Here is an 18,400-nt window from a genome sequence, read left to right as displayed (position 1 = left end):
AGAATACGTATGAGTTTATAACTCATTTCTATCCCCAAATAGGGCGAAGTCACGGGATGGGGGGGGGGGGGGTGTCCTCGATAGCAATACAACCCCTAGAGAACACGATTGCTGATACATTTTGGGACAACCATAATATTTTTTCTTGTTTACCCATCCAATCCAGATGGTATAAAGTGAAAACACGATGGGACCATTTTCGAGAGAGCTGTATCTCCAAAAATATTTCATCTGTTTTAGAAAATTAGCTTAAAGAAATAGCAGGGTATCTTTTGGCCGGAGCTGGAAGGCAAAAGTACCGGCTGTACATCTTAAGAGCACCATTTTTGGATGTTCCAAGGTATCATACATTAGAAAATAAGTTAAGATTAGTCATACATTATTTTTGCGATTAAATTGCCTTACCCCAGGGACTAGAAAGCAGTTTTCCAAAAAAGTAACAAATGTCTGAATATTTGTATTTGTTTTCAAATGGACGTGTTTCATCACAACAAATTGACCCACCAATTAAGTATCCATGCACTGACTTAAAATGAGTTAAGGTATAAATGATTTTCTACACAATATTACCCCTCCCCCGCACAACAGTAATGAGATGAATTCTCAGTCTCATTTGATTAAGGACACCTTGAAGGAAGGACGGAGAATAATGAGGAAAAGCAATTAGGCAACTACCTTGGCGGTTGTCTAATATGATTTTCCCCGTTATACGTCTCATACATTACCGATATTGCTACGACTAACGCAAATTCCGAACACTGTTATTATCCACTGCATGAAATGTAATAAATTTAATAAAATTAAAAAAGAGTTTTCTGATGGTTATATAATTTTGCCATATGCTGTATGTAGATGGAATTCCATAATGTTGGCATATCATATGAACACCCAAAAAGTGGATTATCAATTAGCATTTTGGGTAATAACCGGAGAGAAACCACTGAACATAATTGTGTTTGTTTTGGGTATTAAAGTTCCATTCTCATTTGCAATACAGTGGGCTTGTGGTAGCCCATAATGCAATTTCGGGTACATTCCTTGAAACTCTCGGGATCACTTAAAGATACCTCAAGGAGTTCACAACCACTTGATGCCATTTTTCTGACCCTTTTATGGGCGGGCCATGACTTTAAAAAGTGGGGGCTTCGTGTGCGGATTCAGATAAATCCAGGACGGGGGGTATAAGCGAAATGCTAGATTTGTTTACAAATTGGTGGTCACGAGTTGCCAACAGGGGCGTCAATCGCTTCTCAAAAGTGGGGGGGGGGGGGGGACATACCTTGATCAGAAATAATGCGAGCGCGAAGTGCGAAGCCACCAGCGTGGGGTTCGGGGCCCGCTTAACCCTAAAGGGGCCGGGGGCGGAATGCCCCCCTCAACATTTTGCATGATAGCTTCTAAAAAAAAAAATCGCGACCCGAGCTGTTATGACTTTTTAGCCTCGAGCTTTGCGCATCTTTTGATACCAAAAACATAAAAATCGGACCACGGGTTTCCGCGTAGCGAAAAATTTTCCGGCGCTACGCGCCGTGAAAACTGAATTTTTGCATACACGTCGTGTACAAAGAGCAGAATTGCCATTCGTACATTATGAATAATTAATTAGCCATAATTCCAAAACCCTTTGACCTATAGGCATGAAATTTCAACCTGGTTGAAGTCATTGAATAAGCTATTATATTCTAAGCTAAAGGCGTGGGGTTCGGGGCCTGAGGGCCCCGAAAATGGTCCCCCTGTCCCCCCAGGATTGACGCCCATGGTTGCTAACTTTCAACAACATGTTTTCTACTGCACTGCATGTACTGCATTATGCATCTCTTGGAATGTGATTTGTGTACAATTTGAGTGATGTCATTTCAGCACCAAATAGTTGCCAGTATGTTGATATTTCATCGTCGTAATTTTTTTCTTCGGTGATTCGCTGCTGTGTCAGTACATGGCAGTAAGCCAATGAGCAAACTTCTTCTCACAAACGTTTTCAATGAGCGACTTTTGGGCTTACAATTTGTACAGAAAACCCCTAAGGCCAAAAAAAGTTTCCGGTTTCTGGTATGCGCTTCGCCGTAGCCATGTGTGTCGGCAAAATGAAAAAGGTTTTTTTTTTCAATGTAAGATGATGTCTCAAAACCGCCAAATTATGGGCAGGGCGTAGGGAACATTGTATTGATTTCGTTTTTTTGTTGTTGTAAATTCGTGTTTTCTGTCATGATTTAATTTGCCATGATTCTAGCCACGCTTCAATAAAAAGTGCAACCCACTTAAGAGCCTTTTCTTTTTTTAGATTTTTACCAGGAATTAAATCTTGGATTTCCTATATCAAATTATGCGCAGGCCTCCAGTTGTGGCCTGGAGCAAGGTCAAATTATGTTTTCAAAGATTGCATTTTGTACCAATACGTTTCTAATTGAAACGTCGGATGCGGTTGCAACAATCCTACACGACTCCTCCAAACAGATCCAATTTGAGGACTTCCCATGTCAACAAGAAGTCCTTCGTTGGCTATTAAGCGACAGTGAATCATTGAAATGGACCTGATTCATGACATATGACATGGATTATTGAAGCAGGCAATTCCACAGAGGAATCGGCTTAAGACTAAAAAGAGGCTTATATGCACTCATTTCCAAAGCCGGCCCTCAGAACCCAGCAAATGAAGTTGAAATTCTGACAATACCAAGCCACTTTCTTTTCTGTCAAACCATTCGATATGGATTTATACACTGCCGGCATAATGTGCATTGGTGACACAATTTTAAGAACATCTTTCCCATACATTTTTACATGGATGTGATAAGAATATCACTTCCATTGTTTTCGTGTTGACAAAAGTGCCGTTCTTTAAACATTTAAAAATTTCCCATGCTTTTCCGAACAACTGCAGGGCGCTGTAGCTGTGATGTCATTTCAGAAAGACACTGTTCAGTTTAGGGGTTTTCTGTTGTGACCCAAATATTTGCTTGTTGAAAATTTTTGTGAGAACAGTTTGCTTTTTGGCTTACTGTCTTGTACTGAAACAACAAATCGCCAAAGAAAAAAATGCCGCAAATTATCTAAAATTCTGGCAACTTTTCGTGCTGAAAAACTATAACAAGGAGGTTTTTGCCTAAAATGACATCACACTTTTGCTCATGAATATGTACATTTGCATTAGCATAAAACCAAAAAAAGGCACTAAAATACCCTGGCAAATGGCAAAATGAAAATTGAAAACAAGGTTAAATTGGACACAATGGTGCATATTCAAGGATTTCAAAAAAAAATACATTGCATTGGCACTTTAATACTTAATTTGATTAACACATATAATCATTAGAGACCTGAATGTGTGGTCACATGGTGTTTCTATTTTCAACGTAGTGTGTTTGACTCATCACATTAATGTCTCGCTTGTTCTTCTAACGATACTGTACACAGAAGTTACTAATTATATAGTTTCTTGCAATAATGATAGTCGCACTGATTTCACAATGGCGTTTGCCATTTCGTCGACACGCTGAACGCAGCTTGACGGGGGTACAGGGTGTAAAATGACGAACTAATGGCTAACTATCTTCGCAGCTTGATTGTCAGTCGAATGCTCCTTGAATCATACAGACATCATTGTTGAAATAAAGCAATGCCACGACAAATTGCCATCGTTCAGAAAAATAACCATTAAATTGTGTTCGGTCCATTACAGATTTCATATACTTCACTTCACTTTATTACTGCTTAATCGCACTTTTATCCAGTAAGGTATGAAGAGGTATTGTTAATAATGTTTGTCTCGAGTGTTCACACGCGCTTTCCTGCCTCTCAAAAGAAGAAGAAGATGCAGCGTTAACGACTTCCTGAGGATTTGGATGAGGTACATTAAACACACAAGGCTAGCTCTTTTGATGTGAAAATTGGCACTCTGACAGCTTATCTTCAGTAAAAAAAGCACGAAACAATGTAAGGTGGAAAAGAGTAGGTAATATGTAGCTGGATATGAACGTCGCTAGTTTGTCGCTTTCCTCCTTAAAAAAACCCAATAATTCCGTTGTTCTCCTCGCTGAAAAAAAGTTCATTACAGCGGGTCAGGGTGGATGGTTATATTGGGCCTATATAGGGCCTAAAAAAATGCACAACAGAAAATCAGAATCCAACGCGCATAATATATTTTGGTTTTGTATACTCTGATTCTCCCTTTTTCGGTTTTCCACTGTCTCAGGTTTCGGACAAAATCCCCCCTCCCATAATAGTAATAGAGGCGAATGTTCGAGGTAGGTGGGTATGACTGGTGAAATGACGGTGTGCGTGTACGTTGATCTAGACAAAAATGGATAAAGTTCGAAAACAATTGATATTGTCCAGAAAACATTCTCAATTTTATTCGATAAAAAAAGGTTTCCACAATGTTATGCTATCCATGCTGAATTAAAATCTTGCTCTTCAAGGCTATATTGTTGTTACTGCTATAACAATTAAAACAAAGTTCTCAGGTGCCACAAAACGGAGTTTTCCATGGTAGATGACGTCTAGGCCTATGATTATGTACCCCTAGAACTATGGGTATTAGTTCTAGGGGTATGATGTAAATACTGATGATCCAGACAATGGATAGAGTTCGGATTGTATTTAAATTGGCGTACAATAAATGACTAGTCTTTGTACCGAGTCTGATTGTCACGTCAATGAAGTATAAGTAAAGAAACTTCTCCACCGTGAGGCAACATGATCCCGACGAATGAACGACATGGGTCATTCCACCGGGTTGGCAGGAAGCAGTGCACGATACATCCATATATTTGTGGTTATTATCAAAAGTATGAATGGATCAAAACCATTGCTTAACATAATATTTGTCTTAGGGCGTTTAAATATATACTTGAGAAAATTTGAAATCATTTGAAAGTACTTTGACAAAAATATGAGCAAAAATGTATTAATTCGGATGTAACATTGACACCGTGTCAAAAATTGTTACATCCAAATATCTTTTTTTGCCATTTTTTACACGTTTCAATGTAAAATATTAACCAAACTGACATTGCATGTTTACAACTGGACACCTAAGCACCAAGAAAAGCTTTTGTTTTGGTATAGTCAGGGTTCAAATACAGCAGAAACAATTCCTCAAGTGTGGATGAAAATCACGTACTCAATGGAAGTGTGACATTTGCGTTTTACACGTGTCAATGTTACAACCACGTACACAATCAAGCTATCATTTCTGCTCCATTGTGATGCCTGACTACCGTAACAAAAGGTTTTCTTATTGTGTTGCATGTATAGTAAGAAGTACGCAAAGTGAATTTGGGTAATGTTTCGCAGAATTTAAAAAAAACACCTAAGCACCAAGAAAAGCTTTTGTTTTGGTATAGTCAGGGTTCAAATACAGCAGAAACAATACCTCAAGTGTGGATGAAAATCACGTACTCAATGGAAGTGTGACATTTGCGTTTTACACGTGTCAATGTTACAACCACGTACACAATCAAGCTATCATTTCTGCTCCATTGTGATGCCTGACTACCGTAACAAAAGGTTTTCTTATTGTGTTGCATGTATAGTAAGAAGTACGCAAAGTGAATTTGGGTAATGTTTCGCAGAATTTAAAAAAAACACCTAAGCACCAAGAAAAGCTTTTGTTTTGGTATAGTCAGGGTTCAAATACAGCAGAAACAATACCTCAAGTGTGGATGAAAATCACGTACTCAATGGAAGTGTGACATTTGCGTTTTACACGTGTCAATGTTACAACCACGTACACAATCAAGCTATCATTTCTGCTCCATTGTGATGCCTGACTACCGTAACAAAAGGTTTTCTTATTGTGTTGCATGTATAGTAAGAAGTACGCAAAGTGAATTTGGGTAATGTTTCGCAGAATTTAAAAAAAGTGTCATATTTGGACATAACACTGACACGCGGTGTCAATGTTACGTTCAAATAATGACATTTTTTGCTCATATTTTTTTGGCAAAATACATTGAAATGATTTCAAACTTTCTGCAGTAGTGAAACACCCAACAACAAATATTATGTAGAGCAACGTACTGCTAGCAAGGAATTCATGCTTTTCTTAATGGTCATGTGTCACACATTGTTCCCCAACCCGGAACCCATATCCTCTTCGGAAATAACCGTCCACGCCTACTTTAGTCACGTGTACGTGCAGTCAGGTGATCATCACGAGGCTACGGGTCACGTGAAAACAACTGTCTCGCACTATCGCGCGATAGCCCAGCTGACTAGCTGCACTGCCGCCCTACCGCGCCGCATACCCTGCTGCTCGTGCAGTGCTACCAAAGATTTCTGTGTTTTTTTTTCTTCAGTCTTAGCAATGGCGATCGTGAAAGTTTTCCTTTTAGTCTTGGCGGTATTGCCCATAGTTCTGGCTGACACTCCGGCTAACTGCACTTATGATGATCTCGTGGGACGGTGGGTGTTTAAAGTGAGTGCCGGAGGGGGCGACAATACACTCAACTGCACCAGTCCAGGTACGTAGGAAAATGCACGGCGACATAATATAATCGGACATGTCGGATACCACAAGCACTAGCAGCACTGCGTTAGGCCATTAGGCCCAAGTCCATCAAACTCCATCAATATTTAGTCAGGCCAGGCCTTCTGGACCAAATCCATCCCCCCAAATCCACCAAAATATTAGGGGGATGGATTTTGATGAAGTTGGGGTGGTTATAGCTGGAGTTACCCAGCCCTGAGTTTTATCATTAAATGCCAACCCAATGATAAAACTCAGGGCTGGGTAACTCTAGACCCGTGAACGTGGCTTGTAAACTACGCCACGCTGTTGTGTATTTTCGAACCTGGCGAACGTGTCCCTCTGACTCCCTCCGTTACACACACTGGACGTTATTTTGCCCATGTAATAAGTACTCACATATGAAGCTGTCTTGAATTCTATTTGTACGTCAAAACTTGCATTTGACAAAAATTGAGGAAAATTCTGTCCCCGGTTCATGAAGTCCGTCCCCTACTGCTAGCTGCCATTTTCTCCCAACTGACGCATGCGCATTGCATTTTATATTCGTATGATTCAACGGCTGTTTACTGTCGCAGCTAAAACGGACATCGTTTTAGACAAGTTTCAAGTCCTTTCCTCTCTCACCGCACCGCACGCGGTCGAACGTGCGCCCGCGTGTGTGTGCGCACACGTACTGTACACGAGATGAGCCGAGCAGCCAATCGTCTGCAGGGTTTTTTTTCGGGGTTGCGACATGAAACAGCCGTCAATCTGTCCAAGCGACTCGGACGCGTCCGGGGTTATTTGTCAGGGTCAGGTTACAATCTAATTTCTACACGTTCGTATGGGTCTTTACTGATGGGCAAATTTCGTCGAAATTACACAGCCTAAACAATCGGACGGGCAAATTTAGATTTCTAGGTGAGTACTCAACACCCATACGGAATTATGTATGTCGGATCAATTTCGCCAGCTTCGAAATGACACAAGAACGTGGCGTTGTATACAACGCCACGTTCACGGGTCTAGGTAACTCCAGCTAGGGTGGTTAGGGTTACAAAAAAAATACATTGCATTGCCCTTTAACTTGTATGACATTCTACTTACTCCTCAATAAATCAATAAAACCATGGAGTGCAGTGTAAGGAATAAATGCCAGGGCAGTTGAGGATGCTTTGAGGGCTATTGGGTTAATTCATTGTCACTGTGAATTTCCTCCCTGTCATAGGACCGGTGGACCACATGGTCATTGTCGACCTCAAGTTTCCTGATGTCGCTCTAGATGTGACCTACGGCCATGAGGGATATTGGACCCTGATCTACAACCAAGGCTTTGAGGTGGTTCTCAACAACAAGAAATACTTTGCCTTCTCCAAGTATGTAAAAGAGGGCGAAAAATATAAGTAAGTACATTGTATCAAACTATAATATTATTAAACAAACAGGAAGGGTGATGTAGCTTAACAGTGGAAATAAATTTAAAACAGTGAATATGGTTACCAAAATTAAATACCCAATCTTTTGGACCTCCCTCGAAGTTCCTCATATCGGGAAATTTGGGACTCTCAATACTGTGTATGAGAGTCCCACAACTTAAGGTATAAAAACATGCAACACGAAAACAAGACATGTATACTGGCACCACAACTTGTTCCCTCAAGAACTAAATGTTTGCTGGCATTTTTGATCGAATTGTGAGGGGGGGGGGGGGGGGTTGGGGTTGGTCTAATGGTTTCCGTGTTCGACTCGTCTGCCGTGGTACATGGGTTCGAATCCTGACCGGGAACATGGTCCTTGTGCTCTTGAGCAAGGCACTTTACCATTATTGCTTCGACGTAAAGTAGTAGGTCCCGTGTGTTGTGTAATGCACGTAAATCAGTAACACTTATGGCTAAGAGAAGGGGTTTGCTCCTGTGTTTTACTGGCAGTGGCTGCAATATGCGGCACAGCACCTTGTATAACCTTTATAAAGGTGCTATATAATGGGTCTCATATTTCTCGTAAACTTCATTTATCTATCTTTTAAAAAATTGACATGATTACCAGTGCCTTGAGTACCTAATTGTTGGTAGATACGTGCGCTATATAAGACTCTGGTATTATTTTATTTTTCTTATCTTAGGAGCATGTGTGATGAGACTTTACCTGGCTGGTCCCACAACGTGGTGGGTACCGACTGGGCATGCTACGTCGGCACCAAGAATCAGACTAGAAATCGACCACGTTCAGAGACACTTGTGTAAGTTCAGAGTTCCTATTACTGGCAACCCCTTTGTAACAGTCACCCCTTCCCCTCCGTCCCCCTTCTCCCTCCCCTTCCCCTACCCCCTCCCCTTCCCCTACCCCCTTCCCTTCCCCTACCCCCTCCCTTTCTAGTGTTGGATCCTTATTGATACTAGACCCGGTGACTGAGGTGCGATAGAACTCTTTTTTTTCTTCGAATTTTGACTTTGGTCAGTCGCTCTAGGATAACTACCAAAGAATATTTCATCACAAGGTCCGGTGAAATAGGTTCCGAGTTTATCATCAAACCGTCTGTTCTTCTGGCACAAGGCAATTTAAAATGATTTCCTTTTAAAATTGATATTAAATAAAACTGTAAATGTTATTTGCCTATTAGTTACTTCGGTTATTTAAACAAAACAAAAGGGGGGGGGGACTTTTTAAACAAAGTAAACTCCACACAATAATCTAGGCATGAGTTTAGACTTTTGTCTGAATTCAAACTTTTTTGAATCTGAGAGAAAGACATGATCAGTATGGAAAGAAATACATCTTTCAGTCCTTTCATCCAATTTTCAGGCTTTTTTAATTTGACAATCTCATCCCTAGATTGATGCAGGCTAGAATGAAGACCCAACAATTTGGTCTTGGCAGCCATTGCATTAAGTGTCTTTCTGCAAAACAAAAAAAAGCTTTATTTTTTATCTATTTTGCAGGGATCCAATGAAGCAATTGTACAAAACAGACTACGAGCTCATCAATAACATTAACTCGGCTCAGAACTCCTGGACTGCCGGAGTTTATCCGGAATACGAGAAAATGACGGTAGAGGAGATGCTTCGCAGAAGGGGAGGCAGAGCATCAATGATGGCATCGTAAGTCTCAATTGGCAGAGAAATTCTTTACATGTTTTTTGTGTGGGCATTGTTTGTCTCAAAGCACCTGAAGTTTATGGGAGATGTCCACTTTGCAGTGTCAGAGTTGAAGGCAAATGACCCTTGCTTTTGCCAAGGGATCACTGAAGCACACATTGCCAATGTAGCATACGCTTGCGACTAATTTTCATTTGGATGTGTTCAAAAAGATCTGGTACATTTTGACTTTGGTCAGTCGTACTTGGCTACCAACCAAAGAATATTTCATTACAAGGTCCAGTAAAATATGTTCATTCATAAGATGGATTTTTTCTTCGGGTTGATGTAAATCAAATTAGGTTTTGCCCTTCACCGACGTATAAACACTAATTACCGGTATACAGTGTTGATACGTCAGTGAAGGGCAAAACCTAATTAAAAAATATGTTCAGTTTATTATCGAACCATCTTTTTCTTCTGGCTCGATTATCTAGACATGAGATTTTTCAGACTTCTGGTACATTTGCAACTTGGTGTGATTGGCGTGCACCTCAGTATCCTATTAAAAAAGTTTGGATTTAACAAAAATTGGATAGAAAAACCTGGTGTAAAGCGCTGAACCTTTTTTTTCTCTCTCAAGTATTGTATCGTTTGTAAATTGTGATCAGTGTTTATGAATCAATCTTAATGGCTTGATTGGTAAACAAGCGCGAGTGCACAATAAGCTCTGGCCGGGCTCCAGAAAGTCTTACTTCATATGCAAAATAAATGTGTATGCGCATCGATCGAGACAAAGGGGCGTGTTCCGAAAACTTTTGCCAAGAGTGCTTTACTGACGACGGCATTACATTTGGTCAGTTTTTGGTCAATTTTCCGGGGACAGACCGACCGACCTACCGACCAACCGACCAACCACGAAGTAACATGTAGAAGTTCCTGCCAGAGCTTAAAAACATGAGTGAAATTGAGATACTAGACTGGTCAAATATTAGGAAAGTTATCTTTCTGATGTTTACAGTCGTTAACATTTAAAAAACAATTAAAAAATTGTGCGTTTACAGTCACTCCCCAAAAAAATATCCAGGTGCATGTGCATGTAGGTTGGTGGAAAAATAATTTTATTGTGTAACTTTTTTTTAATGCTTGTCTGTTGGTCTATACCTACTTTGTTTACTTTAGGGTTGCTTTAACAGTATTCTGGCTCATTAACATGTTTTATTGTTTAATTATTAACACACAAAAAACCTCACGTGGGGAAGACTTTTTTATTTCCAAAACATTTTTTTGGCCAAATATGGCAATAAAAAGTTTGAGGTCTACAGTTTGGCTTAAAAAATCCAGGTAGGTTGGGTTAGGCCAAAAAAAAAAGTCTCCGGTTTCTGATATGCACGCGCGTCGCCGTAGCCTTGCGCGTCGGCAAAATGAAAAAGTATTTTTTTCAATGAAAGATGATGTCTCAAAACCGCCAAACTCACTGGTTTGACTGGAATCCTGCTGCTGCACAATTTTAACGTGTTTTTAGATGGGGTTATGATCGAGAATAAGCTTTATGTGGCCTCTATGGTCTCCCATAATATTTGCACTAAGTTTAGTTGGGCACAATTTGCAGTCATCAGCCGACATTTGAAGCAAAAAAAACAGGTAAAAAAAAAAAAAAAACGCGTCGCCGCACACATTTTGGGCAAGCTCCATACCAGAAACCGGAATTTTTTTTTTATTTGGCCTTAGCAATTTATGTGTGACGTTGCCCAGTTTGAGAAAATGTTTTGAATCTTCTTCTCCTCCTAGACAGTAGTTTGTGTATTGGTACCAGTTCTCAATAAGGATTAGTACATGTACTAATATTATTATTATTTCTGGTAATGAAACAAAGGATTCCTCAAAAGTGCCCTGTGTGCTGTAGCTGGCAAGCCTGAAGAAACCTGTAGAGAGAAGACAATGAGAAGCAATTACAGTTTTAGAGGTGGGAGGACAACCCCAGAAGAACATTATGGGGAAAACCCACAGAATCAGGCAGGGACTGAAAACCCAATCCACATTATTTGCCCAGGCGGGATTCGAACCCGGGTCACAGTGGTGGAAGGCGAGGAAAGTACCACTACGCTGACCTGACTCCCCTGGGAGATTGATATTTACATCCAAAAAATCAATATAATCAATACGTCATAAAAAATATTTTTTGGGGTTGTTGTTCAGGAAACCTAGTCCAGCTCCAGTCACAGAGAAGGTGAGAAAGCTAGCAGAAACACTTCCCCCATCCTTTGACTGGCGCACCATCAACGGCCAGAACTTTGTGTCGCCCGTAAGGAACCAGGGAGGCTGCGGTAGCTGCTATGCCTTTGGGTCTTTGGCCATGCATGAGGCTCGTCTACGCATCGCTTCCAACAACACCAAGCAGACGGTCTTTGCACCCCAGGAAGTCGTGTCATGCAGCGAGTATTCCCAAGGTAATTCTCTTTTCAATGTCAGATTGGGTTTTTTCATTTGTGGAGTTTTGTTAGTCTGGTTCCCTGACCGAACAGTTTGACTAGATGTCTCTTTATAGATGGTATGTCAGGTAGCCGTCGTATTCAAACATTAAAGAATATGACGCAGCAAATTTCCAACCCAGTCCGAGCATATGTTTGAAGCTCTAGGCTTAAATTGACATTGAGTTTTGCAAAGACTTTAAAACTAGTAACAAGCATGACAGGTACTTTGTTGGTAAGTGAAACTATTTTACACCTGGAAATGCCCGAGCTGTTCTAAATGTATCCGAGTGTCAGCAAATATGTAATCGGGAAATTTCAGACATTTCTTGAAATGGGCAAGATCCTGCACATTTTGGTTATGTACTGTGATGTTTACACGTCCAAAACTTTGTCACAAACAGTCGGTATCTGTTGGCCATGAAACCAGACTAGGGTTTGTAGAAGAACGGCTTTGTATACAAAAGGTTGAAGTGATAATGCTTTGCATGGTGGAGTCTTATCGTTACACTTTGTAATAACTTTGTACTTTTATTATTAAGTAAGTGTACTGTTTAAGAGAAGCATATTTAGAGCAAAGTACACTGCTGAGGTGTTTCTGTGGAATGAAGGATAGTTGGAATGAAAACAAAAGAAAGAAACTTTCACAGAAACTTCCCCCCAAAAAAGGAAACTTCTTTTTCTGTTTAAACACCCTATAATGTTAGGATGTGAGGGTGGATTTCCATATCTGATCGCCGGAAAGTACGCTGAAGATTTTGGTCTGGTCGAAGAGTCCTGCAGTCCCTATGTCGGAATGGACACGCCCTGCAAGAAGACCACCTGCAAGCGTTACTACGCAACCGACTACAAATACGTTGGGGGATTCTACGGTGGATGCAACGAAGAGTTGATGCGGATCAAGCTGGTCAAGAACGGACCAGTTGCTGTTTCCTTTGAGGTCTACCCTGATTTTCAGGCGTACAAGGGTGGCATTTACCATCACGTGTTTCGCGGCGATCGCACCGGCTTTGGGTTCAACCCCTTCGAGCTCACTAATCATGTCGTCTTAGTCGTCGGTTACGGCGCGGACCCTACGACCGGAGAACGGTTCTGGAGCGTCAAGAATAGCTGGGGGGAGGGTTGGGGGGAGCAGGGATATTTCCGTATCCGGCGTGGCACTGACGAATGCGCAATAGAGAGCATTGCCGTTGAGTCTTTCCCAATCTATCCCTAAGCATCTTTTTTTTAAGTCACAGACTGGACATGCCTGGACATCTCAGTAACTGCACTTACAACTGTAAAACCAATACAGTTTACTGTGATTTCAATGTTGCACCCATACACAAGTGACCAAGAGAGTAATCCAACATCTATTGCAAAACTTATAGCCTTTACACTCTGTTCTTGAATTTCTTGAAGGATGATTGCCTGCCAACCAGTAAGTAGTCTTGATCCAAATTCTATCCCCTATCCGATTTGTTAGTGTGACGTCACCTCCAGCACTTTCTGCACGATTGGAACCGGAAGTTAACGCAGCTCGAGCGTTTGTAGCCAATGGGCGCTAGTAATCAGTGGAGCGCGGGCGTGTATGACGTTTTTACTAACGAACCGGATTTGCAGACAGTCATGTGATCAAACGCAGGGAAGTTGCCATGGTGGTGGAGGTGTCTATCAACAAGATGAATCTAATCCAGTCTAGGCAATATTGGCAGCCCTACCTACGAAAGTCCGAGCATACCTCACGTGCATGCATTAAGTTGAATGCAGCGCGCGTGAGGTTGTGCTCGGAATCTCCTGGGTAGCGCTGCCAATATTGCCAGGACTGGATTTGATTCATCTTGATAGTGACCTCGCTCGCCACGGATTGGTTGTATCAGGAGAATAGAAAAACAGACTTGGACAAAGACTAACCAGTAATGTTGTCTTCAAGTTCATATGCCGATTAAGTAAAAAAAATGATCTTGTTAGCAGTGGCCCTTCAACAAAAGATAACTTTGTACTTACTAATCAAAGAGCTGATATGAAATGTCGGTCTTTCTGTAATTTGAGCAACTTTTGGATTTTTGTTTTACTTTTGCAAATTAAGCACTGTTGATATATTGATATTACTCGATTATTAGATAATATTTTGATATCGATATCGCGGATCGAAATTTTTTTAATCATATCGACATATCGAACATTTTGATATTAAGGAATGATATCGACGTGAAAGCCGTGGAAAATTGGGACTAATATTTTTTTTTTTAAATGAAAGTGTCATCTTTATGGTCTTTAACTTTTATATGGAACAATCGATAGGGACCTATATCAAATATTCTCGATATTGGTGCTTACTTGGCAGAATTTATTTCATTGTTAATTTTTCATTACTATATAAATTCAGCATTGAAGAATGCACCACTGTTTGAAATTAAGGGAATTAATTAATTAAGGGACTTCGGAATGCGTGTAGTCTACCAATACTATGGTCTTTTCCCTTTTTATGCAATGTTCATGTAAATATGAGTGCTTTGAATTTCCACAACTGAATCAAAAAATATAATTTTCTGGTAAAACTAAATGTCTTAGAAATGCCTGAAAAAAAATTGATAATTTTTGCAAAATGTGTCCAGACTGCCTACTGCCTTTCCAATTTAAATTTTAAGTATCTTTTTAAAAAATGAAATGTGCATTTCATTGTATGCAAAGTTAGAACTTTTGAAACATTTATGAATTTGAATTATTTTTGTGATAGAAATTTGTTGATGTTACAGTCGAGAATGAGATTGCGTCTTTTAGAATAAATTTTGCTAGTAATAGTTTGTAATTAGTATTACATGTACAAACATTTTATACTGTGGGAAATGACCTTAAAAATAATACAAGATTAGGTAAAATTTAATGTGTAAGTTTACAATCAATGATTTTGTATAATCAAAATAATTAAAGGGTGCTTTCATGCAAATTTGGCATACGTGTCCAATAAAGATGAAATATTAAGCTGCTTTTATTCTTGCAAAAAAACTAAGCTGCACGTTTAGTGTTCTTGCATGGAAGTACATGTAGTCTAAACCTTAAAAATAATACAAGATTAGGTAACATTTAATGTGTAAGTGAACAATCAATGAATAATTAGCAGGGTGCAAATTTTGTGCATTTGTCCAATAAAGATAACCATTTAAGTGGCACTTTTATTGTTCTAGGTTTGCACTGAAATACATGTAGTTTAAACTTGCTTTTTGCAATTTGCAACCACAAAGCTAACAAAACAGTTTTAAAAGTACTAGTCTCAAACTAGTCTTTATTTCATGAAATAGTTGAATAAAAAAAAAGTATGTACTTACTCCAGGTTATCTGTTTATTTTCCATAGTTGTGTTATTTTAAAGTTTAGGAATGAATCAAAGAGTTGTTTGATAGTTGCTGAATATTTGTGACTTGCAGGCTGAAGCAGGGTAATTCGCAAGTCAAAATCAAGAGATTTTGTTGAAAACGTCATAATTTGACAGGGATATATTCGTTCACTTTAAAAACAAAACCCCAAAATGTGATTTATTAAAAATGAAAGTCAATAGATATTTGTCCTTGTTGTTGCCGCATCTTCCACTCTTTACCTCTCCACCATGCAAAGATGCATCTTTGTTACTTTTCATTGTTTAAGCCATGCTAAGTATAGTCCTCTCGGCTGTGCTACCGTATAGCAGGGGCTCCTTCCAATTATTACGGATTATTTGATCGAGAAAATTTGGGGGAGTGTGGCCTAGTGGTAAGGGTTTGTGACACATGCTCAGAGAGCCTGGGGTTCGAATCCAGTTACTAGCCATATATTGTGTCCTTGGGCAAGCCACTTCACCCCACTTGCCTCTCTCCACCCAGGAAATGTGTACCGCTGTAGCGTGAATATCCAACTCCGTGAAATGTGGACTCGTTGGTAGTACTGCGCACGCGTGAGTACGATACTATGCTATTTTTAGAATTGTTTCGGAAGAGTGACCTGTCACGTGCGAGGGATCAACCAATAATAGGGAAATAGGGGTCCGATTTTCATAGGAGACGGATTTTCGTGTGACACCGGCATTAGCTGGGGAGTAACCTGCGATGGACTGGAATTCCATCCAGGGGGATAGAACTATTCTCAGCTGTACATGCTAATGTACATTCATAATTTTGGTTGTAACAAGGTAAAGTGGACATTTTAGCTTCCATCGCTTTGGTTCAAGTTAGTCACTTGAGAGTTCTTTTCCATTGTGCTTGAAATGTTGGCCTTGCTAAATTTATATCACTGCTTCTTCCCCCGTATCAGGCATATGTCGAAACCCAGCCTTTACGTACATGTACATTTATATGGTGGGTGGCGTTATTTACCAGGCCAGATTTTATGGGTAATTGCTATCCCCATATAATTTTGCTGGTATTCGTGTGTTTGTGTGTAAAAGCATTACTTCTTTTCACAGGTTTTCCTACACGAAAACACACATATAATGGAATTTGTATCCTTGTGGAGACATTTCTTTGTTCTCATGTACTAAAGTTTTTTAGTTTGAAAGTACAGTTTCAAAATGCTCTTATTTTAACCAGAATTAATTTCCTTGGCTGAAATTTGGACTTAATATCCCTTTTCTAAAACTGTACCATTTGCGACAAATCAACATACCTTGGAAATTCCTAGTTTTTGAGTAAAATCCATATATCTATTTCATGAAAACCTTGTGGAGACGTATTCATCTATAGAAATTGCCCTGTGGAGACGTATACAATCTTTTGTTCCCTGTTGTGTGCATGTCTCCAGAGGAATGTCCACACTATATGCAACGTAAACATGGGTGTGTGTGTGTGTTTGTTGGGGGGGGGGGGGGGGGGGGGAGGGATTGGCCGTGCCACACCTACACATTCCCTCCAGCCCCTGACAGCATCATCTATTCCACAACTAAATTTTCTTCCTTCTAGAAATTTCAAGTCCTCCCACTGTTTGCAGCCCAGGCATGAATGCATATTGAAATGGATATTTTTTTTCTTTTGTGTAATTTTTCAGGTTGTGAGGGTGGATTTCCATATCTGATCGCCGGCAAGTACGCTGAAGATTTTGGTCTGGTAGAAGAGTCCTGTAGTCCCTACGTCGGAATGGACACGCCTTGTAAGAAGACCACCTGCAAGCGTTACTACGGAACCGACTACAAATACGTTGGGGGATTCTACGGTGGATGCAACGAAGAGTTGATGCGGATGGAACTGGTCAAGAACGGACCCATCACTGTGGCCTTTGAGGTCTACCCCGACTTTGAGGCGTACAAGAGTGGGATTTATCACCACGTTTTTGCGGGTGACCGCTACGGCCACAGCTTTGACCCCTTTGAGCTGACCAATCATGCTGTGCTTGTGGTCGGTTATGGCGCAGATTCTACAACCGGGGAGAAGTTCTGGAGCGTCAAGAATAGCTGGGGGGCAGGTTGGGGGGAGAAGGGATATTTCCGTATCCGGCGTGGCACTGATGAATGCGCAATTGAGAGCATTGCTGTCGTGTCGTTCCCAATTTTCCCATAATTGGGTTACGATGCAATTGCTTGAGGCTGATTGTTAATCTCTGCATTTTCATCAATGCGAAAAAAAACCCAAATTCACTTAATTTTAGAAACTAGGCTTTTAACAGTTTGTACGGCTAGTACCATAATAGTGTACAGCAACTGCCAGCTTTGATCAGTACTCAGTCAAATTATGAATGGAAAAAAAAAAAGAACTGTGCCAATCAGCTCCGACAATTTTGTAAAAGTTAGGTCTTGAATAACGTTTGATGAAATGTGTACTATATAACTATTTTTAATTGAAACAATACTGATTGAAAGTAATATGAAATGGTGATTGGAGTATAATGACATGAATTAATTGATCATTTCATTTCGATTTTGGTTTGTAAATGTTCATATGCACTGATTATTTCACCTTCAGTCAATGGTGATCGTTCTTGTATCGTAAGTTTCTGAACTGAAATATGTGTATAATTATGATGGGAAAAACTTTTTATTATAAAGTTATTAGTACTTCAAGATATATGTAGGATCATTTGCTATTTGTGAACTTTTTTGAAGCAACAAAATAGCTCATAATAGTAAGTAGGGTGTATAACAATTAACCAGTTGAAGTTTTAGATCGGTGGTTACATTGTGAGAAAACATGCATATTTTAGAGCCTCATGACTGGATTCCATTTCTGATGCACTTTAAAAAAACACCCCATGTATCCGCTGCCACTCTTATTTGCAATCTCATTCAATGCAAGTTTTCATCCCAATGATTTCATTTCCGCCGGAATAATTTCACAAGGTATGATGTCAGTCCCATCTTCACTTTGTGCAAAGTTTTTATTTGTCATGAAATGGGTAGGATCGTTTAAAGGTAATAGCAAATGATTCTACGTGCCATAATAAAGAACTGTCAAATTCACTTAA

At 40.0% G+C, this 18,400-nt stretch overlaps 1 protein-coding gene across 2 annotated transcripts; it reads left to right on the top strand.

The window, feature by feature from the left end:
• The first annotated feature begins 6,167 nt into the window (after positions 1-6,167).
• LOC119726729 (dipeptidyl peptidase 1-like) lies at positions 6,168-18,181 on the top strand. 2 transcript variants are annotated; one of them, XM_038198554.1, is made up of 6 exons: positions 6,168-6,464; positions 7,680-7,854; positions 8,574-8,690; positions 9,391-9,549; positions 11,725-11,975; positions 12,704-13,221. In XM_038198554.1, the coding sequence occupies exons 1-6, from the start codon at positions 6,308-6,310 to the stop codon at positions 13,210-13,212; spliced, it is 1,368 nt and encodes a 455-aa protein (XP_038054482.1). In that variant the 5' UTR covers positions 6,168-6,307; the 3' UTR covers positions 13,213-13,221. The 2 variants fall into 2 exon arrangements, with proteins under 2 accessions (XP_038054482.1, XP_038054481.1); XM_038198553.1 differs by lacking the exon at positions 12,704-13,221 and adding an exon at positions 16,991-18,181 and having other exon boundaries at positions 6,172-6,464.
• Positions 18,182-18,400: the final 219 nt, after the last annotated feature.

This window comes from Patiria miniata, unplaced genomic scaffold (genome assembly GCF_015706575.1).
Source record: "Patiria miniata isolate m_02_andy unplaced genomic scaffold, ASM1570657v1 HiC_scaffold_2, whole genome shotgun sequence".
Classification (NCBI taxonomy): Eukaryota; Metazoa; Echinodermata; class Asteroidea; order Valvatida; family Asterinidae; genus Patiria; species Patiria miniata.
This window is presented reverse-complemented; position numbering and strand designations above follow the sequence as displayed.

Coding starts and splice junctions, on each gene's coding strand:
- LOC119726729 (XM_038198553.1), top strand. CDS start 6,308: ATGGCGATCGTGAAAGTTTTCCTTTTAGTCTTGGCGGTATTGCCCATA. Junction 6,465..7,679: donor ACTCAACTGCACCAGTCCAG/GTACGTAGGAAA, acceptor TCCCTGTCATAG/GACCGGTGGACCACATGGTC. Junction 7,855..8,573: donor AAAGAGGGCGAAAAATATAA/GTAAGTACATTG, acceptor TTCTTATCTTAG/GAGCATGTGTGATGAGACTT.